The sequence below is a fragment of the Oncorhynchus masou genome, chromosome 21 (genome assembly GCF_036934945.1).
Source record: "Oncorhynchus masou masou isolate Uvic2021 chromosome 21, UVic_Omas_1.1, whole genome shotgun sequence".
Classification (NCBI taxonomy): Eukaryota; Metazoa; Chordata; class Actinopteri; order Salmoniformes; family Salmonidae; genus Oncorhynchus; species Oncorhynchus masou.
Genome location: NC_088232.1, coordinates 35,614,512 through 35,642,334, shown reverse-complemented (window position 1 = coordinate 35,642,334; position 27,823 = coordinate 35,614,512). Strand labels below are relative to the sequence as shown.

Below are 27,823 nucleotides of genomic sequence, written 5' to 3'. Positions count from 1 at the left end.
AACAGCTGAAGGATGGGGCTGGAGAAATGTAATCACTCTCAAATTCATAGGCAGAGCTATGGATCCATCTATGATATCAGAATTGCAGTTTTAACCATGTGTTGAGGCTATATAGTGTTTGTTTACATTTACTTTGTTTACAAAAACCGGAGTAATACAATATTATATTTGGTTCCGTTGGTGTACAACAGTTCAACTATGCTCATGATGCAAAAAGTACACATTATTTTCAATCAATGTACATCAAAACTCCTCACACACACACAAAGCACTGTAAATGGCTCTGGGAATACCCAGAGTGAGAGATTGAAGGGCTGACGGCCGAGTGGGAACCTGAACCACACCACATTGAACATACACATACCTTTAAAGCTAATTTATTCCTAGGTTTGCCTGTGGCCCTACATACACTATATAGGGAAAGCAACAGTGTAATCATTACTCCAAACTGTTATCTATTAGACAGGTTCAGCAAACAGGGAGGGAACTACCTGAATCTGTCCAACATAAACGCACATTTTCGTTGCAAAACGGAACATTTTGCAACTATTTGAAGTAATGATTTCACACAAGCTGGGAAAACTGGTTTTACCCACAATTCTTCGCGGGCACATTGTTGTTATTTTGAATAATGACGTAGCCAGAAAAGGTGAGGGCAACTTTGTCTGTCTAGCTAATGTATTTTCGCCACGTTTGGTTATTTTGCGCATTTCAATTTATAGGAAGCTACTGTACACTTGCATTTATCACGATATATATCTGTTTTACAGTTATCATCCAGTGAATCCAGCATTGCAGTTAGCATTGGCTGCTGTCTGCTAGTTGCGTTAGCTGTTAACAGCAGCAGCACAGCTGACAAAGAGCTCGAGGCAGCAGTATAATGTTGTAGGATAGCTACAGACGATGAGCACATATAACGTGGCTTGTACTATCATTTCCTCGATCTAACCTACTCTACTAGTTAGCTACCTTGCTAATGCTGCAATCACCTAACGTTACCTGTCAGTGTTGATGTACTTTCTAAGAAGTCATATTAAGAAGTCATATATTCTGATCTAATGAGGCTGGTGTTACTATCTTTTTCAGCTTGGTTTCTTAACCCAAACGAAGCCCCGGTTCCTTTCCTGAACTGTGACCAGAGACTTTGTTGGGGATTCATTAACCTCGTCCCCAGGCTCAAATTGGCTGGTGGACGTTATTGGGATTCATAAATGCGGTAAATGTACAATAGGCATACTGGATTATTGTTGTCGACCCCCTAGTGTTCAATGCGCTCAGTGCATTCTATTTCAAAATAGAAATCTTAATTGCTTTAAATACAGAATGAATAATCTATTTTCGATAACTTTTAGGTTTATCTTGTTCTCATAGTAGATTGGATCTTTCACTGCTTCTCTCTAACATACTGTTTTAAAAGAGAAACATAGTTGACGTTTTTAATAACATGTTAAGGCTTGTATAATTTTATGGGGGAGGCAATCATAAAGTGATACAGTTCTCATCAGTTAGAAAGCCAATGCAAGAATAGATTAACTCAAAGCGAATGACTTGTCCTTTAAATGAGCACACATCAACAATCGCAAACAACATCAACTGCTTTTATTGACTCATCATTCCTTGCCACACTGCATTTGCTGACTTCACAGGTTTGGCTGCTGTTTCATCAGTTTGGTCAACTGATTCTGATTTCCTCATCAGAGACACACTGACTGACTGGCTGACTGTGCAGTACACTAGCGGCAGGCTAGCCTAGTGGTTAGAGTGTTGGACTAGTAATCGAAAGGTTGCAAGTTCAAATCCCCGAGCTGACAAGGTACAAATCTGTCGTTCTGCCCCTGAACAGGCAGTTAACCCACTGTTCCTAGGCCGTCATTGAAAATAAGAATTTGTTCTTAACTGACTTGCCTAGTAAGATAAAGTTTAAAAAAAACTGTAGAATAACATGTATCTGGCACAGTTTTCTGTAGCCTAATTGAGACAATTTGTATCTTGAAAGGCTGGGTTTCATTTAAGGGAAGCATTGAGTTTAACTAGCCTACATGTTTTTTTATGACATCATGTGACATTGTATGAGAGGGCAACAAAAGTCATGGGACTGCAGACACAGGAGTATATTACCGGTATCCACTTCCTACTGTGTGAATTGCACCTCTCCTTTCCCCGCAGGACTGTGCAGAAGTAGACCAGACAGAGCAAAGATGGTGTCTGTTGTTGGTGCTGTGTTCGTTGCGTTGAGCTTGGCACCCCTGCTAGTGCTTAGTGTTCCTCCCATTGGGACCCAGCCTGAACAGGTGCACATTTCCTATGCAGGTAGGTCTTTGATCTGTTTCCATTCATCTTTAATATAAAAATCTATATATATGTCCAGGCTTTAACCTGGGGGGCGGTGTATGAATGTGGCACCTGGGGGGGCGATGTATGAATGTGGCACCTGGGGGGCGATGTATGAATGTGGCACCTGGGGGGCGGTGTATGAATGTGGCACCTGGGGGGCGGTGTATGAATGTGGCACCTGGGGGGCGGTGTATGAATGTGGCACCTGGGGGGCGATGTATGAATGTGGCACCTGGGGGGCGGTGTATGAATGTGGCACCTGGGGGGCGGTGTATGAATGTGGCACCTGGGGGCGATGTATGAATGTGGTACCTGGGGGCGGTGTATGAATGTGGCACCTGGGGGCGATGTATGAATGTGGCACCTGGGGGCAGTGTATGAATGTGGCACCTGGGGGCGGTGTATGAATGTGGTACCTGGGGGCGGTGTATGAATGTGGTACCTGGGGGCGGTGTATGAATGTGGTACCTGGGGGCGGTGTATGAATGTGGTACCTGGGGGCGGTGTATGAATGTGGTACCTGGGGGCGGTGTATGAATGTGGCACCTGGGGGCGGTGTATGAATGTGGTACCTGGGGGCGGTGTATGAATGTGGCACCTGGGGGCGGTGTATGAATGTGGCACCTGGGGGCGGTGTATGAATGTGGCACCTGGGGGCGGTGTATGAATGTGGTACCTGGGGGCGATGTATGAATGTGGTACCTGGGGGCGGTGTATGAATGTGGCACCTGGGGGCGGTGTCTGAATGTGGCACCTGGGGCGGTGTATGAATGTGGTACCTGGGGGCGGTGTATGAATGTGGCACCTGGGGGCGGTGTATGAATGTGGTACCTGGGGGGGCGGTGTATGAATGTGGTACCTGGGGGCGGGTATGAATGTGGTACCTGGGGGGCGGTGTATGAATGTGGCACCTGGGGGCGGTGTATGAATGTGGTACCTGGGGGGGCGGTGTATGAATGTGGAACCTGGGGGGCGGTGTATGAATGTGGTACCTGGGGGGCGGTGTAAGAATGTGGTACCTGGGGGCGGTGTATGAATGTGGTACCTGGGGGCGGTATATGAATGTGGTACCTGGGGGCGGTGTATGAATGTGGTACCTGGGGGCGGTGTATGAATGTGGTACCTGGGGGCGGTGTATGGTACCTGGGGGCGGTATGAATGTGGTACCTGGGGGGCGGTGTATGAATGTGGTACCTGGGGGCGGTGTATGAATGTGGTACCTGGGGGCGGTGTATGAATGTGGTACCTGGGGGGGCGGTGTATGAATGTGGTACCTGGGGGGCGGTGTATGAATGTGGTACCTGGGGGCGGTGTATGAATGTGGTACCTGGGGGCGGTATACCTGAATGTGGTACCTGGGGGCGGTGTATGAATGTGGTACCTGGGGGGCGGTGTATGAATGTGGTACCTGGGGGGGGCGGTGTATGAATGTGGTACCTGGGGGGGCGGTGTATGAATGTGGTACCTGGGGGGCGGTGTATGAATGTGGTACCTGGGGGCGGTGTATGAATGTGGTACCTGGGGGGCGGTATATGAATGTGGTACCTGGGGGGGCGGTGTATGAATGTGGTACCTGGGGGGCGGTGTATGAATGTGGTACCTGGGGGGGGCGGTGTATGAATGTGGTACCTGGGGGGCGGTGTATGAATTCAGATTTTTTTGTGTCCCACACACACAAAGTTGCTAATTCCTGGTCTAAAGGCTTGATTCTGTCGACATACTCGAGTCATGGTTCATTCAGAACAAATTATCAAGAGAGCGGAGAGTGAAGGGCAGACAGAGCCTGTTGCGCACCGCACATCACCCACCTTGAATCTGAGCAGAAGCTATTTAACCATAAACATAATTGTTTAAAACCTGGACGTTTTATGCCATTTTATGGTTGTCTTACCTTGTTTCAAAGTAGCCTAGCCAAAATATGACCATAGACATGTTGAGAAAATGATTTTATAAACACTTAATATGCCATTGAAACCAGCATTTTTCTCAAGTTCTGTTGGTTTTCAAATCAACTTTATTTTATTGTCCAGCAGCCAAAGCCATAATCCTAGTGATGTTAGTAACCCTGCCTGGTTGATGCATCTTTAGATCTCCCCTCTCTCTTCATTTTGTACTGATATTTGAATCTATGTCACATGAAAGCGCTCATGCACGTGGTACACTTCTGAGAACAGTGTTTTCCCACTAACTGCATTTTGGTACATTCGCATGTAACTTAAAGCCATGTGAGCATTGTTGAGCTTATAATATGAAGTAATAAAACTTTATCAACATTTTAAGCTAAACGGTCTAATGTGTTGCATCAGCCTCATTACTTAAAAATAAATAAAACATGTAATCTGCTGTGGTTGTATGAATTTTGCATCTGTCGTCCCAGAACTGTCCCAGAGTCTGTTTTGAACTGCAGACATATCTTTGATCATCCCAGGGACAACGAGACGCCCTTCATTTCGAGCATTGGAGATAATTATTTTATAAAGATACAATTACAACCAAATAGTTTTTATAATATTGCAATATTTTATAGGCTACCAAGGGTGGCCAACCATCCTCCATGAGAGCCTTAAAGGGGCAGTGTTGTATTTTGAGGTTTGAATATGCAAAGAAGCCAATAGGTAGAGTGTAGCCTTCATTTTTGTCTGATTCTCTATGGTAAAAGAGATAGTAATTCATTTTATTTTGTAAAGTGGTTCCTTGCATCATACAATGATATAAAAATGGTGTTAGACTTTTTTTGGGGGGGGTCATATAAAGTCAAGCTCTGTGAGCTATGAACAATCAGCCTTTTGAGCTAGTTTCTCCCAGCTTACGTAAGTGGATCAGTAAGTATCCAGGGCTGTAACTCTCTCCAGGTGGGCAAGGTGAGCAGCCTGATCTGGCTGGATAACTATGGGGCTTTTCTCCCTAGGGTTCCCTGGCTCTATGGAGATCACCTGGACCACATTTAATGAGACGGAGAAGAGCACCGTGGAGTACGGCCTGTGGGGCGGACGGCTGTTTGAGCTGACAGCCAAGGGCAAAGCTACTCTGTTTGTGGATGGAGGATCAGAGGGGAGGAAGATGTACATCCACAGGGTCACACTCACTGATCTGAGACCTGCCTCTTCTTATGGTAGGTTTCCATGTTAATAGAACTAGCATGATGTATTTAGGATATGTCTGTTGCCTGTCACATTCAGTCTGTGGCCTGTCATCAAAATAGTATTTATAGGGGAGTGATTTCTTCCCTGTGTTGACTGCAGTGTACCACTGTGGCAGTGAGGCTGGCTGGAGTGATGTATTCTCCTTTACTGCTCTGAATGAGAGCACTAGCTGGAGTCCCAGGTTTGCCGTCTATGGGGACATGGGCAATGAGAACCCTCAGTCTCTGGCCAGACTGCAAAAGGAGACCCAGGTCGGGATGTATGATGTCATCCTACACGTTGGTAAGTGGTTAAACTCCCAACTGATTGTCTTAAGTGAATAACCTTATCAATGTTGACAATTGTTGATCCTAACTACATAATAACTTGAATCACAGTGGTATAACATTGTGTTTTACTTTGGGTGTAACATGGAGCACACTTTGGAGAGGTGATGTATGACCAATATGTGGTTTTGTGTTTTCCAGGGGACTTTGCATATGACATGCATGAGGTAAAATATCTACATATTTTTGTTTCCTGCACACACACATGTTACAACGTCCATCACTGGTCAGCTGGTAGAATGATACACATACCATTTATGTTAAGGACTTTTTCATGAGATTTTCATGAAGTTAAACTATGGGCATAAGGGGGCACACTCAAAGTTTATGGTACCCTCAGGGTAAGATCTGAAAGTGGATTATGTCAGCATGAGGCTAGACCTCTTAAGCCCATCTGGGTGTCTGGCTAGATCCATGATGACAGATGAGATGGAGCTACTCTAACCCTGCTCAGTCTTATCCCTAGCGTCCCATTACTATTCATCAGCAGATCATGCCTGGGCCATGGTTAAGACACGCTGCTGTAATGAGCTGCATAGCTGTGAAATGCCTTAATCCTGTGCTGAAAGAATGGAGTTAGGGGCATAACACTGAAGTAACCCATTAAGTACAACAGCAGGGCTCTTTTCAGCCGAGACAACTAGCTAATGTAGACAAGAAGCCATGTTTCCCCAAACCTAACTGGCCAGTCTCACAGTGCCCTTCATAAATACTATGACATCTATTAATCACCAATGGCTACATCAGCTGCTGCTGTTTCCCTAAAATTAAATAGCAATGTTGGTTATGTTGTTCCTTTCATACTTTTCTCAAATATGGAGAAAAATGCTGGACATTATGAGCAGACAACCATAAAAATTAATCGCCGCAATTCATGCTGAGTTTGAGCTGGAATGTCGAACTCTGTTCCGCGGCTTCCTTGATATTATAAATAGAAATTCTTTCTGAAAGCTCATTAAGGGCAATGGCAACTGAAAATCAGAAGATTACCATGCCATCCACCACAGTGTGTTCATAAGCTCAAATGCCACCATTAGAATAGTTGTGAAATCAATGGTTCTAGTTTCATTGGGGTTTTGTTTGGTATGCAAATGGAACATTCCTGAAGCTGTCTGGAAAATTGATTTACAGTACTTTGGCTTTAGATCGTTTAATGTGCTTTTTACTTGTATCCTCTCAGCCTTATCATATCAGGTTGAATCACCACTGAAACAGTGTGTTATGCTGTGGTAAATGACTTCTAATTGTTTCAGGACAACGGCAGGATTGGAGATGAGTTCATGCGTCAGATCCAGTCCATAGCTGCCTACGTGCCCTATATGACCTGTCCTGGGAACCACGAGGCTGAATAGTGAGTAGGACCTTATCATGACCCCCTTTACTTATTTACTTACTTACTCCTCGCTCTCTTGCTCTCTGCTTGTCTGTCATGAGTAGAACCTTATGACCCCCTTTTAATTATTTACTTCTCTCTGTTTCTCTCTCTCTTTCACACCCACGCATACACACACACACACACATGCACCAGTCATTTAGTGTTAAACTGATGATTAAAACTGACAGTGTTATGAACAGTTTCTAATCTTCATAAACAGTGAGTCAACATGGTAGCAGTCGGCTTATTTTCTGCTCACCATTAGCCAATGTTTTCTGCTCCTGGTACATATTTTGGTGCATTCTGTACAGGTCACATCTAATCAATGCTATTATTAAAGGGTTTGGGAAAAATACTCGGTACATGCTGTATTTCATATTGGTGAGACAGACTGCCAGACCTCCCCAGACTTGATATCCATAATGTGCTACTCTACTGTACTGTGAGGCAGGGGTCGAAGCTCCGAAAAACAACTTTTTGGTCAGAGTGGTGCAACCATAGCTTTTCCACTATAGAAAACACTTTGGTCAACTCCGCTGTGCCATTGGAACAGATGGGAACTATTTCTTCTTCTAAGGTCTGGAGGTGTTTCAAGAACCACCGATAACTAAACAAGTAAACCTTGTCCAAAATAAACACTGACTGAGACATCAGTTTTCCTATCTTGCATCTAGGCCAACAGAAACTACTGACAGAAACTCACTGAAATGTTGTTTTTGTTTATTTACTACACAATGACTCTCAGACAAAGTCTACTGGTCTGTAATGTTATTTCTGTGCAGTTCATAAAAAACAGGCTACTGTATATTATTGACCAAGTTTAGTTTAAATACTCCACTCTCATCATGCGCAGTACAACCCTGTCCTTGATGGACAACCTTGTTGCCCCCTGGTTATTGGGGTGAATACCAGAGCTTTAGTCCTGGGGATCTTGGTCTAGGCTATCAGCTCAGTGAGAGGGCTGCACTAAAAGGCCAGGGATTTACAGGCTCAGCCATTTAGTGTCATATCCTGTACCGTGTGTGCGTGTCTGTTTCAAATACAATTGTAGTTGTCACGTGCTTCGTAAACAACAGGTGTAGACTAACAGTGAAATGCTTACTTACAGGCCCTTCCCAACAATGCAGAGAGAAAGATAATACAGTACCAGTCAAAAGTTTGGACACACCTACTCATTACAGGGTTTTCCTCATTGTAGAATAATAGTGAAGACATCAAAACTATGATGTAACACATGGAATCATGTCATGACCAAAAGTGTTAAACAAATCTAAATATATTTTACATTTGAGATTCTTCAATGTAGCCACCCTTTGCCTTGATGAGAGCTTTGCACACTCTTGGCATTCTCACAACCAGCTTCATGAGGTAGTCACCTGGAATACATTTCAATTAACAGGTGTGCCTTGTTAAAAGTTAAATAGTGGAATTTCTTTCCTTAAAAAATTTGAGTCAATCAGTTGTGTTGTGACAAGATAGGGATGGTATACAGAAGATAGCCCTATTTGGTAAAATAGCAAATTCATATTAGTGCAAGAACAGCTAAAATAAGCAAAGATAAATGACTGTCCATCATTACTTGAAGACATGAAGGTCAGTCAATTTGGAAAGTTGAAAGTTTCTTCAAGTGCAGTCGCAAGAACCATCAAGCGCTTTGATAAAACTGGCTCTCATGAGGATCGCCACAGGAAAGGAAGACCCAGTGTTGCCTCTGCTGCAGAGGATAAGTTCATTAGAGTTACCAGTGCAAATAAATGCTTCACAGAGTTCATGTAACAGACACATCTCAACATCAATTGTTCAGAGGAGACTGCGTAAATCAAATCAAATTTATTTATATAGCCCTTCGTACATCAGCTGATATCTCAAAGTGCTGTACAGAAACCCAGCCTAAAACTCCAAACAGCAAGAAATGCAGGTGTAGAAGCACGGTGGCTAGGAAAAACTCCATAGAAAGGCCAAAACCTAGGAAGAAACCTAGAGAGGAACCAGGCTATGTGGGGTGGCCAGTCCTCTTCTGGCTGTGCCGTGTGGAGATTATAACAGAACATGGCCAAGATGTTCAAATGTTCATAAATGACCAGCATGGTCCAATAATAATAAGGCAGAACAGTTGAAACTGGAGCAGCAGCACGGCCAGGTGGACTGGGGACAGCAAGGAATCATCATGTCAGGTAGTCCTGAGGCATGGTCCTAGGGCTCAGGTCCTCCGAGAGAGAGAAAGAAAGAGAGAATTAGAGAGAGCACACTTAAATTCACACAGGACACCGAATAGGACAGGAGAAGTACTCCAGATATAACAAACTGACCCTAGCCCCCCGACACATAAACGACTGCAGCATAAATACTGGAGGCTGAGACAGGAGGGGTCAGGAGACACTGTGGCCCATCCGAGGACACCCCCGGACAGGGCCAAACATGAAGGATATAACTTCAGCCACTTTGCCAAAGCACAGCCCCCACACCACTAGAGGGATATCTTCAACCACCAACTTACCATCCTGAGACAAGGCTGAGTATAGCCCACAAAGATCTCAGCCACGGCACAACCCAAGACAGGATGATCACATCAGTGACTCAACCCACTCAGGTGATGCACCCCTCCCAGGGACGGTATGAGAGAGCCCCAGTAAGCCAGTGACTCAGCCCCTGTAATAGGGTTAGAGGCAGAGAATCCCAGTGGAAAGAGAGGAACCGGCCAGGCAGAGACAGCAAGGGCGGTTCATTGCTCCAGAGCCTTTCCGTTCACCTTCCCACTCCTGGGCCAGACTACACTCAATCATATGACCCACTGAAGAGATGAGTCTTCAGTAAAGACTTAAAGGTTGAGACCGAGTTTGCGTCTCTGACATGGGTAGGCAGAACGTTCCATTAAAAATGGAGCTCTATAGGAGAAAGTACTGCCTCCAGCTGTTTGTTTAGAAATTCTAGGGACAATTAGGAGGCCTGCGTCTTGTGACCGTAGCGTACGTGTAGGTATGTACGGCAGGACCAAATCAGAGAGATAGGTAGGAGCAAGCCCATGTAATGCTTTGTAGGTTAGCAGTAAAACCTTGAAATCAGCCCTTGCTTTGACAGGAAGCCAGTGTAGGGAGGCTAGCACTGGAGTAATATGATAACATTTTTTGGTTCTAGTCAGGATTCTAGCAGCCGTATTTAGCTCTAACTGAAGTTTATTTAGTGCTTTATCCGGGTAGCCGGTAAGTTGAGCATTGCAGTAGTCTAACCTAGAAGTGACAAAAGCATGGATTCATTTTTCTACATCATTTTTGGACAGAAAGTTTCTGGTTTTGTAGATGTAGACTAGATGGAATATAGCTGTCCTTGAAATGATCTTGATATGTTCGTCAAAAGAGAGATCAGGGTCCAGAGTAACGCCGAGATCCTTCACAGTTTTATTTGAGACGACTGTAAAACCATTAAGATTAATTGTCAGATTCAACAGAAGATCTCTTTGTTTCTTGGGGCCTAGAACAAGCATCTCTGTTTTGTCCGAGTTTAAAAGTAGAACGTTTGCAGCCATCCACTTCCTTTTGTCTGAAACACATGCTTCTAGCGAGGGAAATTTTGGGGCTTCACCATGTTTCATTGAAATGTACAGCTGTGTGTCATCCGCATAGCAGTGAAAGTTAACATTTGGTTTTCGAATGACATCCCCAAGAGGTAAAATATATAGTGAAAACAATAGTGGTCCTAAAACGGAACCTTGAGTAACACCGAAATTTACAGTTGATTTGTCAGAGGACAAACCATTCACAGAGACAAACTGATATCTTTCCGACAAATAAGATCTAAACCAGGCCAGAACTTGTCCGTGTAGACAAATTTGGGTTTCCAATCTCTCAAAAAGAATGTGGTGATTGATGGTATCAAAAGCAGCACTAAGGTCTAGGAGCACGAGGACAGATGCAGAGCCTCGGTCTGATGCCATTAAAAGGTCATTTACCACCTTCACAAGTGCAGTCTCAGTGCTATGATGGGGTCTAAAACCAGACTGAAGCATTTCGTATATATTGTTTGTCTTTAGGAAGGTAGTGAGTTGCTGCGCAACAGCCTTTTCTAACATTTTTGAGAGGAATGGAAGATTCGATATAGGCCGATAGTTTTTTATATTTTCTGCGCAACAGCCTTTTCTAACATTTTTGAGAGGAATGGAAGATTCGATATAGGCCGATAGTTTTTTATATTTTCTGGGTCAAGGTTTGGCTTTTTCAAGAGATGCTTTATTACTGCCACTTTTAGTGAGTTTGGTACACATCCGGTAGATAGAGAGCCTTTTATTATGTTCAACATAGGAGGGCCAAGCACAGGAAGCAGCTCTTTCAGTAGTTTAGTTGGAATAGGGTCCAGTATGCAGCTTGAAGGTTTAGAGGCCATGATTATTTTCATCATTGTGTCAAGAGATATAGTACTAAAATACTTGAGCGTCTCTCTTGATACTAGGTCCTGGCAGAATTGTGCAGACTCGGGACAACTGAGCTTTGAAGGAATACGCAGATTTAAAGAGGAGTCCGTAATTTGCTTTCTAATAATCATGATCTTTTCCTCAAAGAAGTTCATGAATTTATCACTGCTAAAGTGAAAGCCATCCTCTCTTGGCGGATTCTGCTTTTTAGTTAGCTTTGCGACAGTATCAAAAAGGAATTTCAGATCGTTCTTATTTTCCTCAATTAAGTTAGAAAAATAGGATGATCGAGCAGCAGTAAGGGCTCTTCGGTACTGCACGGTACTGTCTTTCCAAGCTAGTCGGAAGACTTCCAGTTTGGTGTGGCGCCATTTCCGTTCCAATTTTCTGGAAGCTTGCTTCAGAGCTCGGGTATTTTCTGTGTACCAGGGAGCTAGTTTCTTATGAGCAATGTTTTTAGTTTTTAGGGGTGCAACTGCATCTAGGGTATTGCGCAAGGTTAAATTGCGTTCCTCAGTTGGATGGTTAACTGATTTTTGTCCTCTGGCGTCCATGGGTAGACAGAGGGAATCTGGAAGGACCTCAAGGAATCTTTGTTGTTGTCTGTGAATTTATAGCACGAATCAGGCCTTCATGGTCGAATTGCTGTAAATAAACCACTACTAATGGACACCAATAATAAGAAGAGACTTGCTTAGGCCAAGAAGCATGAGTAATGGACATTAGACCAGTGGATATCTGTCCTTTGGTCTGATGAGTTCAAATTTTAGGTTTTTGGTTCCAATCGCTGTGTTTTTGTGAGACCCTGAGTAGGTGAACGGACGATCTCCGCATGTGTGGTTCAAACCGTGAAGCATGGAGGAGGAGGTGTGATGGTATGGGGGTGCTTTTCTGGTGACACTGTAATTTATTTAGAATTATAGGCACAATTAACCAGCATGGCTACCACAGCATTCTGCAGCGATACGCCATCCCATCTGGTTTGCGCTTAGTGGGACTATAATTTGTTTTTCAACAGGACAATGACCCAACACACCTCCAGGCTTTGTAAGGGCTATTTGGCCAAGAATAAGAGTGATGGAGTGCTGCATCAGATGACATGGCCTCCACAATCACCCGACCTCAACCTAATTGAGATGGTTTGGGATAAGTTGGACCACAGAGTGAAGGAAAAGCAGCTCAACATATATGGGAACTCCTTCAAGACTGTTGGAAAAGCATTCCAGGTGAAGCTGGTTGAGAGAATGCCAAGACTGTGTGAAGCTGTCATCAAGGCAAAGGGTGGCTACTTTGAAGAATCTCAAATATAAAATATACTTCGATTTGTTTAACACTTCTTTGGTTACTACATAATTCTGTATGTGTTATGTCATAGTTATGATGTCTACTATTATTCTACAATGTAGAAAATATAAAACTAAAGAAAAACCCTTGAATGAGAAGGTGTGTCCAAACTTTTGACTGGTACTGTATATATGTATGTACTGTGTCTGTGTGACATGATGAATAAATACACAGTGAATAGCGAATAACAATGACGAGTAAAAATAACATGGCTATATACAGGAAGTACCCGGACAGAGTCGATGTGCAGACAATGTGCTTTCAGGTGTGAGTGTGTTTGCATGAAGAAGTGATTGAATGTTAAACATCTACATTAATCATGCATCATAATGATTATGCTTCATGTATCCCCAGGCCAGGCCTGGTCTCCTCTTCCCTGGTGGAATGTGCCTAGTCTGCCTACTGCCTGGCCTAATTTAAGGAGCTGCTAACAGTAGCCTGTTTTTCTTGGCCTTGTCACCTGACATCAGAACCTGATATCAAAAAGCAGTACCCTCGAACCTTGGATAACATAGCCTAAAGCCTACCGTCCCCCTCAATCAGATACACTGTTTTATTCAGTAGTGCTTGTCAGAACCAATCAAATGATTTATTATATAGATATTGGAAGTGCGTGGGCTACGGAGAGAAACGAAATGGTGCAGTTTTAGGCCATGTTGAGGAAAGTGATGCTGGTGATGGGGGTGTATGCTAGTGGGTTTGGACAGTGTGTGATGTAGATGATGTTTGTATGATGTTGTCGTTTTAATGTGTATGTTTTATTGTTTAGATAAAAAGTATATAATATTTAAGAACCAAGATTTTCAGCAGTTGCTTCTGCTTTTTATTTATATTTTCTTACCCCAGTAAAAGCAGAGGTGAAAGTAGATGTAATTTATTCCCTGTACGGGATCTACTAAGCACGTGCACACATTTGTTTTTATGGGCGTAATCATAGAATTTCACATAGAATCTCTGTGGGCCTAGTAGTAAAGATTTGTCATTTAACTTAACCTTTTTATTGCCTTTTTAATGTGGCATAAACACAACCATTCAGGGTGTTTTCATCTGATTGTCAAATAATCAAAGGCTCATGTAGGGTACCTGCGCACGTTCTCACAGTCACAAATTAATTCCAGCTACTTGCACCTGCCATTTGATGAATGTAAAGTACATTTCAATGATTATCATTATGCCTACATTTTTTGACTGAATTGATGAGTCTACTGCTGTCTGTGTGCGTCAGTCTCGGGCCATTCATCTCTGCCTTGGAAAAACGTCAGTGTTCTCCTCGAATCACACAGCGTTGGAGTGTTCACTGTATACCACCCGGTTTCAAGGGATTTTGATCATTTTTCATGCAGCTGACATCAAGATAAATGTTTTAAAAACCTACAGTTTTCTTTACATTTTAATTATTGTTATAGGCTCAGATTTTATCGGTACACAGTCCCCCCAATATTTATTTTGCCAGGACTCCGTACGGGACCGTACTGGTTTACTTTCACTCCTGATAAAAGCAATTGAGCCGGGCTGACCACGAGTCCTCAGCATTCCAGCTGCATGAGGCCATCATGTCCACATTAGATGCTAAGGCCCCAGTCAAGAGCGCCTTTGTTCCCCCGCACAATCTATAGTTCAATGGCCCATCTGAGGCAATAGGAAGTGACTGTTGCCATTTCAAACAATGAGCATGACGTGAATTGATGTTCAGACAGCGATTGTTCCTTTAAGGTTTCAAAAAGCCAGGATTATGTTGGCATCTTGTAGCTCAGACTCATCAGTGAAATGAAAGGGCTGATCTGATTTGTTAGTATGTGTGGTTTCTAAACAGTTTACTTGCAGGGGAAAGTCCTGTTGATTAGGATTATGAATCAGTCCATCCACGTTGCATTTGACAAGGTTCAAGCTGGATCATTTCCCTTCAAATTTGTATCATGATATGAATCACACAAGGGAAACGGAGACACCTGAAACCCCACCTCTTTAAGGAATACCTAGGATAGGATAAAGTTATCCTTCTCACCCCCCCCCCCCCCCTTAAATGATTTAGATGCACTATTGTAAAGTGGCTGTTCCACTGGATGTCATAAGGTGAATTCACCAATTTGTAAGTCGCTCTGGATAAGAGTGTCTGCCAAATGACTTAAATGTAAATGGAAACAGCCTTTCTAGTTACAAACTATGACTGATTGTACTTGTCACATGTGCTGAATACAACAGGTGTAGACCTTACAGTGAAATGCTTACTTACAAGCCCTTAACCAACGATGCGGTTAAGAAAACCCCTAAAAAAGTAAGAGATAATAATAACAAATAATTAAAGAGCAGCAGTAAATAACGATAAGCGGGGCTATATACAGGGGGTACCGGTACAGAGTCAATGTGCGGGGGGGGGGCACCAGTTTCGAGGTAATTATGTACATGTAGGTAGAGCTATTAAAGGGACTGCATAGATAATAACAGAGTAGAAGCAGCGTAGAAGAGGGTGGGGGCAATGCGGGGACACAATGTAAATGAATGACACAAATAAGCATTTTCAATTGAGCTGATCAGTTTTTCCACTGTGTAGAGGAGAAAAACACTTCTGAGCGGCTGTTTCCCCTTTCGACATGCACATATATCATTCAGTATACCAAAACAAGTCCATATATTATTGGACCAAATAGAAGTGCTTTTATTACCCCTGTTCTATTTTCATTGTCCAGGGTCTCTTAAAATGTATATTGTTTTATGTATGAGGTAAGAGGTGTCCGCCCATAAGGAGACCTTGCGTCTCGTGTCCATCCAACAAACAGTCAGCTGCTTCCCTGCATAGCCACCACAAGATGGGGGAATTAACCCATGACTGTGCTCCAGACGAAGTAGCTTTGACTCAGACATGCTGCTGCTCACAGCGTCTCCCAGTTCTGCATACGGCGGGACACACTGTGGCTTCCTTTCTCAACCACCCAGAACTGTCTCTGGTTACCTAACTTTGCATTAACCCTGTCATCTGACCTCCAGCATCCATACTCACTCAGGTGGGCCGCTCTGTCCCTGTCTGCCTCTTACATAAGCCAGGAGAGCTATCAGACTCCCCCATCACTTCACCACATACCTTACTGGGTCGTTCCACCAATTCGGTGCCTTTTGAGAAGTGTAAGTTGGTTTTTAAAAAATGTTGGATTTCACCTAATTTTAACGTGCTGTCATAAAGAGCATATATTCAACTTAATAAAAAAAAATGTTTTCCCATCTCAAGAGGTTAAATAAAAAAAGGACTATAGTAAGTGCCTATTAAGTGACAAATAAAGTAGCATGGTTGACCTTAACAGGGTTGACGATTTCATCTTAAATCAGCCATAAATCCCCATGTGTGCAACCAGGGATGGGCATTTTAATGCAAGTTTCACACAAAAAAATGAAATTGTCAAAACATTTCTAGCCTGTTTATGGGTAACAGGGTTAATGTGTTATGCTTGACCCACTCCGTTTTCCACCACAAAACACCAGTAAATTGCCAAAAAAGTCATATGCTTTTACACTGTGATTTGACTACATATTCAATGTTTATTTTTATTCAAACGAGAGTTCAGTTCACGTGAAAGGGTTGACCATAAAATGAGGGACAGATGTAAATGAATCACTAATCACAAGAAATAAATAATCCTCTTCAGAAATGACTTTGTCAAAGCATCAAAGTAGCAAGGGCTTTACAATGGTGAAAATAGGGAGAAATGCTGGGGTTAAGTGGGTTAAAATCTTCCTAGAAGTTAGTGTTGACGGAGGGAAATAAAAAACACTTTAGCAAGTCTTTACTCATAAAAAAAAAATCTAATTTATTTTATTATCCATGCAGTCTATATTAAAGGGCACTTTATTTAATATACTTTAACAAGCTTTTAAAATGAAATATTGGTGCATAATTTCTACTTAAAATATCAAAGGGATGCAAAAGACGGTCATTTTGTGGAATGACTCTACTGCTTTAACTGGAAGGAAGATTGCCTCCCAGTTTTATATGTGAAATTCAAATCTGTAAACCCCTAAAGACAGCTAGCTCTTGGCTTGGCCTGCCGTCGTTCGTGAACGTCTTCCTAGAAAGGCTTTTCCTTTCTGCATGCCGCTTGTTAACACAGGTTTGGCCCATTGAAATATTTAGGAAATGGCACGTGTTTGCGTGGGTGGACAGCACGCCTGCGACTGGTGCTCTCCAAGGCACAAGTCTCGGTTTGGGTCTCATTAGGGGAACCGGTTCGGTCTGTGTGTGTCCGGATCTGGTGGCTCTGGTCCTATAATATTGATAGATGACCAGCGGTAGAGGTGGTGGCGTTGTAGGAAACACCGTCTGGTCTTATCCTGTCCTGTCTCTAGAGGTGACCACTTACAGACCTTGGCTGGAGCGGTGGACTAGTGTAATAAATGGCTGTATTCCATGCAGGTTTAAAGCAGATGCTTTACTTCTGTAGTCAAAGCTGGCTAGATAGGTCATCTCCATGAGGAATGTGACTCAAAGCTATTGTGAGTGTGGGAGAGGTAACGACCACGATTGGCTAGCAACTACAAAAAATGGCAGTGTCATTGTGTAATGAATCTTTCTGTAGTATGTATTCTGAATAGCTGTCTAAGATTAGCCTTGTTTATGTCACAAAGTGCAAAGTAACAGGTTCTAAGATCTGGGTTGAGCAGGTGGTGTGAAAGACCAGACAATGGGGTTGTTTGATTCCAGTTTAACTTTGTCAATGCATAGTTTTACAAAAAATACACTTTAGGTTTACAATATACATCAAGTTCAATTTATTTAAGTTCAGATTCAAGTCATTTAGCCAAATAAATTATCCACTTTTTGTTCAAACCAATGCAAAGTAATAATTTCAGTCAATTACACAAACCTAATAAACAGAAAGCAACCCAGTCCCAAGGCAGGTGTCCTGTGGGCGGACAAGGGAACCACATGATGATAGAACTAAGGTTTCTGGCACTAAATATCTCACCTGAGGTATTTAAGGCACCTAGATGGAACACTAAAGTCCATGCATCTCATTAACCGAACCCGTTCTGTTTTCACAGCAACTTTTCCAACTACAGGAACCGCTTCAGCATGCCAGGACAGACTGAGAGCCTATGGTACAGGTAAGGGAGCATCTACCACACACACACTTACCCTCTACTGTATAGAAGGGGTCATTGATGAAAGTAAACTCACCCCCAAATGATTTGGCCAAATAGAGGGGAGCTCTAGTTAGCATCCCCTTTGGAACACTTTGGTTCAGTCTGAGTGAAGGGGCTGACGGCACAAAGGAGCCATACATCCGATCTGTGGCAGGCTCATAACACACATGCCATTCTCTGAGGCAGTAAGATAATACCTCCTAGACCACAGACCTGCCCCTCACTCCCCTGGCTAAGGCTAAAGAAGGGATGAGGCCCCTTCTTTCGAGCACCTGCACAGCATGCAGGACTGGGGTGATGACTGAGGAGACAGACATGTACATGAGGGACACATGTTGCTAAGGATCCGCAAAAGACTATGGCCACGCTGACCCGCAAGCCACTGCGGCCCCCCTTGATGAGCTCAGATTCTTTGTCCCCCACGCCGATTAAAGTTGCCCATCCCTGCACTAAATCTTGTCCAATTTAGCTGTGAGCTAGCCACATACAGAATGGCTCTCTCCTGGTCCCCCACTCTGCCAGGCACCGTGCAATCATAGGGCTCTCACGGTCACTACCCACATCCCTTCCATTGGAAAACAAGATAGCTAGTAATGTTTGAGAGATTGTACCGTAAAATAGCAGTGATGACACAGCACTATTTTCTTTGTTTGTGCAATGTAAAATGCATGCCATGTAGCCTATTACATAATGCAAGTTAGTTAAATTTTAATCTTTCACACGCTCCTTTGCAAATGTTCCTTTGGGGAAAGTATTTCATTATAGACTAAGTATGTGTCCCTATCAGTAGTTTGTTTACTTTGGATGGTCAAGGCTTTTGATCGTTTGAATGCTCTGTCCACAGCTGGAATGTAGGATCAGCCCATATCATTTCTCTCTCTACTGAGATCTACTTCTTTCTTGATTATGGTGTGGACCTCATCTTCAAGCAGTACGAGTGGCTTAAAAAGGACCTTGAGGTAAAGTACTTAATTTACAGTCCCAGTATTAGTGAAGCCATTTGTCGCATCTCTGGACAACTGAACCTGGCAGTGACAGTAATGCCCTTTTTAGTAGTATTTCTTGAGTAATAAACTTTGCTGTCCTAAACAGTACAAACACACACAGCGATGTGACTCATTCTCTTGTCTGATCCTCTCTCAGGAGGCCAACAAGCCAGAGAACCGAGCAGAGCGCCCCTGGATCATCACTATGGGACACAGACCCATGTACTGCTCTAACAACGACAAAGACGACTGCACCCAGTTTGAGAGTTATGTGTGTACGACACAAAACACCTCACTGATTAGAGAGAGAGGGGGGTCAATTACATGGATGGATGATTATACCCTCTGTATTAGTTGTGATATTTAATAGTGTTCTTGGATGTAAGAATGAATTAATGTACAATTTGCTTTCACAAGTGAACTTCCACAGCAACTAGTGTTAATATGCACAGGGGTTTTAGTCTCTGACCAAATCTGAGCAACTAGCTGACTGGCCAAACATCCCCTGTACTGATCATAAGTGAAGTTTTACAAGCAGAAGTAACTCCCTGCTCCCCATCAGTGCAACTATTTACTCATTACATGTTGATTACTGTTATTGTCTGACCAAGTAGGCTCTATCACTCTGTTAATATGCTTTATAACACTTGGCCCTGATTTACTTGACATGGCATTGACAGATATATAAAGAACAGCTAGGCTGTATCCCAGAGAACTATTCTATGTTAAATACAAACATTTACAGGATTTGTTTTCTGCGCTGTTGCTGGAGACATTAGTTGCCGTGTCTGACTAAAACTGTCAACGTCTGGCTACATTAATCCCTGAAGCACAGTTTCCATTCAGACCTGTTGCAGTCAGCACTTGGCATGGGTAAGGAGTGACAGCCTGGCATGGACATGAGGGTGATCTGATGACGTTTCTGATCCTAATCCCAGCATACTCTGTCTGTCTCTGCTCTGTTTCAGGTCCGCCTCGGACGGAATGACACAAAACCGCCAGCGCCAGGTCTGGAGGATCTATTATATCTATACGGTAAGGTCTCCATTTTACACAACAGAACTGTGCTCTAAAGTTGTTACCGTCACAAATATGTCCTCTCAGACAGACTAACGTCCCAGCACTCGGCTTGAACAGAGTAATCCAGCAACTTTTCCTTTATTACAAAAGCTGACCATTATCCAAATGTTTTTCAATGTTACATTTCTCTCGCTTATTGGTTGTGTTTCTTGAGTGGAACCCTTATATTTAGTGCTCTTTGAATAGCAAACGTGAGTAAATAGGTAAAACATGAGGTATGTTCTATGGGGTTCATTAATTAAAATAATGCACCTTTTCATGGCTATATTGTATAATGCAATGAAAAAGCATGAGGATCCCACAGTTGCTCATAGTCCTTTGTGTTGCTGTCAATAGTCTTTGTAGATAGGCTTGGGATGGTATCCAGATTGTGTTTTTTTTCTCATTATTTGTAACTTATTTTGTACACAATGTTTCTGCCACCATATTTTACGGTAAAGAGCTTCTGGATATCAGGACAGCGATCACTCACCTCGGATTAGACAAAGATTTTGTCTTCAACAAGCAGGACGCACAGGACATGCTTCGAACACCCGACAATGCCAACATCTCAGTTATTGGCAAGAGGAAGAGAAGCAGGTACATAGGACACAGAGCGGGGTGCCTCGTTAGGACCCGCAGAAGGCGAGTGGGAAAGCTGCCGTTACTGTCAATATTACTCGCCAACGTATGAGGTACAATCACGAATATCCTACCAACGGGTCATCAAAAACTGTAACATCTTATGTTTCACAGAATTGTGGCTGAATGATGACATGGCTATTCAGCTAGCGGGATATATACTGCACCGGCTAGATAGAACAGCACACTCCGGTAAGACGATGGGGGGGGGGGGGGGTCTTTGCATATTTGTAAACAACAGCTGGTGCACAAAATCTAAGGAAGTCTCAGGATTTTGCTCGCCTCAAGTAGAGTATCTTATGATCAACTGCAGACCAGACTATTTGCCAAGAGAGTTCTCATCTATACTTTTAGTGGCTGTTTATTTACCACCACAGACGGATGCTGGCACTAAGACCGCACTCAGTCAACTGTTGTAAGGAAATAAGCAAACAGGAAACCAGTCACCCAGAGGCGGTGCTCCTAGTGGCCGGAGACATTAATGCAGCGAAACTTAAATCAGTTCTACCTAATTTCTATTAGCATGTTAAATATGCAACAAGAGGGGGGAAAAATTCTAGATCACCTGTACTCCACACATAGAGACACATACAAGGCGCTCCCTCGCCCTCCATTTGGTAAATCTGACCACAATTCTATCCTCCTGATTCCTGCTTACAAGCTCAAATTAAAGCAGGAAGCACCAGTGACTCGGTCTATAAAAAAGTGGTCAGATGAAGCAGATGCTAAACTGCACAGACTGGAACATGTTCCGGGATTCTTCCGATGACATTGAGGTGTACACCACATCAGTCACTGGCTTTTTCAATAAGCACATCGAGGACGTCGTCCCCACAGTGACTGTACGCACATAATCCAACCAGAAGCCATGGATTACAGGCAACATTCGCACTGAGCTAAAGGGTAGAGCTGTCGCTTTCAAGGTGTGGGACTCTAACACGGAAGCTGATAAGAAATCTCACTATGCCCTCCAACAAACCATCAAACAGGCAAAGCGTCAATACAGGACTAAGATTGAATCGTACTACACCGGCTCCGACGCTCGTCTTATGTGGCAGGGCTTGCAAACCATTACAGATGACAAAGGGAAGCACAGCCGCGAGCTGCCCAGTGACACGAGTCTCCCAGACGAGCTAAATTACTTCTGTGCTCGCTTCGAAGGCAAGCAACACTGAGGCATACATGAGAGCATCAGCTGTTCCGGACGACTGTGTTATCACGCTCTCCGTCGCCGACGTGAGTAGACCTTTAAACAGGTCAACATTCACAAGGCTGCGGAGCCAGATGGATTACCAGGATTTGTGCTCCGGGCATGTGCTGACAAACTGGCAGGTGTCACTGACATTTTCAACATGTCCCCGATTGAGTTTGTAATACCAAAATGTTTCAAGCAGACCACCATAGTCCCTGTGCCCAAGAACACTAAGGCAACCTACCTAAATGGCTACAGACCCGTGGCACTCACATCTACACCATTATCCCAGAAACCATAGACCCACTCCAATTTGCAAACCTCCCCAACAGATCCACAGATGATGCAATCTCTATTGCACTCCACACTGCCCTTTCTCACCTGGACAAAAGGAACACCTACGTGAGAATGCTATTCATTGACTACAGCTCAGCGTTCAACACCATAGTACCCTCAAAACTCATCACTAAGCTAATGATCCTGGGACTGAACACCTCCCTCTGCAACTGGATCCTGGACTTCCTGACTCTCTGTTCACCCACGATTGCGTGGCCAGGCACGACTCCAACACCATCATTAAGTTTGCAGACGACACAACAGTGGTAGGCCTGATCACCGACAATGAGACAACCTTATCCCTCAATTTAACCAAGACTAAGGAGATGATTGTGGACTACAGGAAAAGGAGGAACGAGCATGCCCCCATTATCATCGACGGGGTTGTAGTGGAGTAAGTTGAAAGCTTCAAGTTCCTTGGTGTCCACATCACCAACTAACTAGAACGGTCCAAACACACCAAGACTGTTGTGAAGATGGCACGTCAAAGCCTGTTCCCCCTCAGGAAACTAAAAAGATTTGGCATGGGTTCTCAGATCCTCAAAATGTTCTACAGCTGCACCATCGAGAGTATGGTATCACTGCCTGGTATTGCAACTGCTCGGCCTCCGACAGCAAGGCACTACAGAGTGTAGTGCGTACGGCCCAGTACATCACTGGGGCTAAGCTGCCTGCCATCCAGGACCTCTACCCCAGGCAGTGTCAGAGGAAGGTCCTAAAAATTGTCAAAGACCCCAGCCACCCCAGTCATAGACTGTTCGCTCTGCATGGCAAGCAGTACCGGAGCGCCAAGTCTAGGAACAAAAGGTTTCTCAACAGCTTCCCAAGCCATATGACTCCTGAACAGGTAATAAAATGGACTATTTGCATTGCGTTCCTCCCCCCAACCCCTCTTTTACACTGCTGCTTCTCTCTGTTTTTTATTTTACCTTTATTTAACTAGGCAAGTCAGTTAAGAACAAATTCTTATTTTCAATGACGGCCTAGGAACAGTGGTTTAACTGCATGTTCAGGGGCAGAACGACAGATTTGCACCTTGTCAGCTTGGGGGTTTGAACTTGCAACCTTCCGGTTACTGGTCCAATGCTCTAACCACTAGGCTACCCTGCCGCCCCAGGATAAACTTTCAGTTTATCATATATGAATGGTCACTTTAACTATACATTCATGTACATACTCCCTCAATTGGCCCGACTAACCGGTGCCTCTGCACATTGGCTAACCGGACTATCTGCATTGTATCCTGCCACCCACCACCCGCCAACCCCTCTTTTACGCTACTGCTACTCTTTGTTTATCATATATGTGTAGTCACTTTAACTGTGCCTACATGTACATACTACTTCAATCAGCCTGACTAACTGGTGCCTGTATATTGCCACGCTACTGTTATTTTTCACTGTTTTTACTGTTGTTTTTATTTCTTTACTTATCTATTGTCCACCTAATACCTTTTTTTTAACTTAAAAATGATCTTCACTGTCTTGGTGAGCAACTCCAGTTTAGATGTGACCTTGTTTTAGGTTATTTTCCTGCTGAAAGGTGAATTCATCTCCCCGTGTCTGGTGGAGACCTGGTTCAGTCTACTTTTCTTGTAGGATTTTTGCCTGGAACAACTCCCCAGTCCTTAACAATTACAAGCATACCCATAACATGATGCAGCCACCACTATGCTTGAACATATAGAGTGGTACTCGGTAATGTATTGGATTTGCCCCAAACATAACAGTTTGTATTCAGGACAAAAAGGGAATTGCTTTGCCACATTTTCTTTGCGGTACTACTTTAGTGCCTTTTTGTGACAATGATGCATGTTTTAATAAAATAATTGATTCTATACAGGTTTCCTTTCACTCTGTCAATTAGGTTTGTTTTGTAGAGTAACTACAATGTTGATCCATCCTCAGTTTTCTCCTATCACAGCCATTAAAATCTAACTGTTTTAATGTCACCCTTGACCTCAAGGTGAAATCCCTAAATGGTTTCCTTCCTCTCCGGCAACTGAATTAGGGAGGACTCCTGTATCTTTGTTGTGACTGGGTATATTGATGCACCATCCAAAGTAGAATTAATTGCTTCACCTTGCTTAAAAGTATATTCAATGTCTGTTTTTAAAATGTTTATCCATCTACAAGGCTTCCTTTTTGGCGAGGCATTGGAAAACCTCAATGGTCTTTGTGGCTCAATCTGTGTTTGAAATGTACTGCTTGACTGAAGGACCTTACAGATAATTATATGTATGGGTTACAGAGATGAGGTATTCATGTTATTGCACACTCTTTGCAACTTACTGAATGTGACTTAAGTACATTTTTAATCCTGAATTGATTTAGGCTTGCCATAAGATAAGAAAGAGGTTGAATTATAATTGACTCAAGGCTTTTCATTTGACATTTGTGAACCTTTCTAAAAACGTAATTACACTTCGACATTATACAGACTGTGCACCTGCAATTTGATGAGTGGAAAGAGGCATCGGTTACAAAACACCTTAACATAATTCCACTGACATTATGGGATATTGTTAAAAAATAATAATAATAATAATAATTCATCTGGATGTAACACAACAAAATGTGGAATGTCAAGGCTGTGGTATTTCTATTTTGTTCAGTATTGAAAATCATGCCATATGTATATTGCCCAGGCTTATACTAGGTAAGTACTGCATCAAAATTGTCATATCAACTAATGCGACATCTTTTTCCAGGAGTGGACCTGGAGCTGTGGGCCCATGAACACACATATGAGAGGTTGTGGCCTGTCTATGGCTACAAGGTCAGTTCCCATGTGAATAATCACTACATCACACACTCTCCAAGTCATCAGTGTTTTGTCAGACTGAAGAGCCTTTAATGTTCCTCTTCCAGGTCTTCAATGGGAGCATCGAACAGCCTTATGTAAACCCCAAAGCCCCAGTACATATCATCACAGGCTCTGCTGTAAGTAGACCACTCCTTTTTCAGTCAATCCCCCATTGATGGGTGTGCTGTGGTGTATAAATACACATGAATAAATGCACACATGAGTTGGTCATCCCCATATCAGAGTGGTGTCAGGACCGCACCAGAGCCTCAGTCCTGTTCCAAATGTCAGATGCCTGAGAATGAGCTTTAGGGAGGCATGTGGCTCTCCAGAAACAACATGAACCTTTGACTGAAAACAGGACACTATAGACTATCAAAGGACTGTGAAGTTGCATACAGTGTTTAGTGAAAGTCTACACAGCCTTGCAGTTTTAATATTTTGCTACCTAAAATTTTTGTCTGGATTTTTTCACTAATCTACACAACCTCCACATTTTCCAAGTAAAATACTTTTTCTGAAATAACAAGTCTTAATTGCAAAGGTCTTCACACCCCTTGCTGAGGTACATCTAAATAAGTTTAGGAGAAAATATTTTCATACAAAATCATATTTGTTGAATGAGGTCTATCTGTTTGCAAAAGTAGTGGTTCTCATGATTTTAGTTCTTGTGTCTAAGTTCCCTTGGTTAGTGAATGTCTAACAATTCAACCGCAAAGCCACCAATGAGCTTTAAAAGCATGTCTGGGATACATTTTTAAACAGGAATAGATCAGGGGAGGATAAGAAATGATTCCAATAACTTTTTGGCCTAAATTTAAAACCTTCAGGTTTGGATTAAAAGGATCAGGCCCTTTTTTCAGTTTTCACCTAAAATGACATACACAAATCTAACTGCCTGTAGCTCAGGACCTGAAGCAAGGATATGCATATTCTTGATACCATTTGAAAAGAAATACTTTGTGGTTTGTGGAAATGTGAAATTAATGTAGGAGAATATAACACATTAGATCTGGTAAAAGATAGTACAAAGAGAAAAAAAACAAGTGTTTTTTTGTGTACCATCTTTGAAATGCAACAGGCCATAATGTATTATTCCAGCCCCGGTGCCATTTAGATTTTGGCCACTAGATGACAGCAGTGTATGTGCAAAGTTTTAGACTTAACCATTGCATATCTGTTCATAATGTTGTATCAAGACTGCCCAAATGTGCCTAATTGGTTTATTAATACATTTTCAAATTCAGAACTGTGCACTCTTCTCATACAATAGCATAGCATTCTTTCACTAATAGCTACTGTTAATTGGACAGTGCAGTTAGATTAACACGAATTTAAGCTTTCTGCCCATATGAGATATGTCTGTCCTGGGAATGTTTTTGTTACTTACTACCTCATGCTAATATCATATTAGCCTACGTTAGCTCACACCAGTCCCGTAGAGGCTAAATCCAATATAACATATCAGAGTGAAACCCTCTGTATTTTTAACTATTGTGGTGGCAGCATACTGAGGGACTGAGTTTGTCATGATCAAAATAAATATGAACGTAGCAAAGCCCAGGTAGAAAGTTAGAGGACAACCTTCTAAATACCTAACCCTGCTGGACAATTTGGTTTTGACTTCAAGTCAGCAAAATCTATGCTGTGTAAGGGGTGTTTAGACTTTCACTAGGCACTGTAGGATGGCTTGTAGATATCTATGGTCTTTTCAGGGCTGCCGTGAGAATCATGATCCGTTCGTCCCTAATCCGAGGGACTGGAGTGCCTTCAGGAGTACAGATTATGGATACACCCGCATGCAGGTGCACAACACCACCCATCTGTACCTGGAGCAGGTCTCCGATGACCAGGTGAGCAGAGAGGGAAGTCCTCAGTTCTATAACTATGAAGTGAATGATCTTCTCCAATCTCTTACTGATATGTAATACACTTCATGGGGGAAAAAACAAGTCATTGCACTGTTCATTCCGTTTTGTTGGCTCAGTGATAAAGGAGAATGCCTCTTTGTCGTTCAGTATGGTAAGGTGATCGACAGCATCTGGGTGGTGAAGGAAAAACACAGCTTCTCAGCCTGGTTCTGAAGACCCCAAGAAACCCAGCCAATCAAATCAACATCTCTTCTCAGGAAATGCACTTTGAAACCTAATCATGGTGAACTGCACTGTTGACTGCTATCAAACCAATCATAGGAAAATTATTATTTTCCAAATAATGGATATCTTTGCACACAGGCCCATCCGTGGAGGACCATTAGGGATTAGACACATGTTTCAGATTGGGAGGAAAAGCGAATCTTCAGATTTCAAACTGTCTGCTCATATTTATGCTGTCTACTGTTGGTTATTCAAGAATCAGTGAATTAGCTGAGCACATTGGGAGAGGCCCAAACCTGAGTTGACAGTTATTTTATACAGTAGATTACAGTCATATCTCTGTACATCTTAGTTTCATTCAAATGGGCACAATGTGGTTCGTTTCCCCTGACAAATCGTTGTAAGGGGCCTACATTTTATAACAGTCTACTCATATTGCTACCTAGATTTGTATGTATCTGTAAAATGTTTAACATAAAACATGTATATTGTTAGTGAGAAAGGAACAAACAAACGGTTGTTTAAAGCACTAATAGAAAAATCCTATGATTCAATGTAAATCGTCTCATTTTACTGTCTTGTTAAGAATGGTACTGTAAAACAAGGCATCAGACTTTTAACTATATCAATAAATCCTGTCTTTCCAA

General features: G+C 42.8%; 1 protein-coding gene across 3 annotated transcripts; it reads left to right on the top strand.

Annotated features, from left to right (window-relative positions):
- The first annotated feature begins 562 nt into the window (after window positions 1–562).
- On the top strand, window positions 563–27,823 carry acp7 (acid phosphatase 7, tartrate resistant (putative)). 3 transcript variants are annotated; one of them, XM_064928301.1, is made up of 16 exons: window positions 563–649; window positions 1,087–1,216; window positions 1,699–1,813; window positions 2,167–2,310; window positions 5,243–5,446; window positions 5,577–5,759; window positions 5,945–5,970; window positions 7,057–7,154; window positions 17,959–18,021; window positions 18,905–19,019; window positions 19,204–19,317; window positions 20,015–20,081; window positions 24,986–25,053; window positions 25,146–25,217; window positions 26,796–26,933; window positions 27,099–27,823. In XM_064928301.1, exons 4-16 carry the CDS (start codon window positions 2,199–2,201, stop codon window positions 27,162–27,164), a joined length of 1,326 nt encoding a protein of 441 aa, XP_064784373.1. In that variant the 5' UTR covers window positions 563–649; window positions 1,087–1,216; window positions 1,699–1,813; window positions 2,167–2,198; the 3' UTR covers window positions 27,165–27,823. The 3 variants fall into 3 exon arrangements, with proteins under 3 accessions (XP_064784373.1, XP_064784371.1, XP_064784372.1); XM_064928299.1 differs by lacking the exon at window positions 1,699–1,813; XM_064928300.1 differs by lacking the exons at window positions 563–649; window positions 1,699–1,813 and adding an exon at window positions 905–925.

Excerpts from the sequence above, each read along its gene's own strand:
- acp7 (XM_064928299.1), top strand. The coding sequence starts at position 2,199 with ATGGTGTCTGTTGTTGGTGCTGTGTTCGTTGCGTTGAGCTTGGCACCC. Across the intron at positions 5,971-7,056 it reads TTGCATATGACATGCATGAG|GACAACGGCAGGATTGGAGA; the intron begins GTAAAATATCTA and ends TAATTGTTTCAG. Across the intron at positions 19,020-19,203 it reads GGCTTAAAAAGGACCTTGAG|GAGGCCAACAAGCCAGAGAA; the intron begins GTAAAGTACTTA and ends ATCCTCTCTCAG.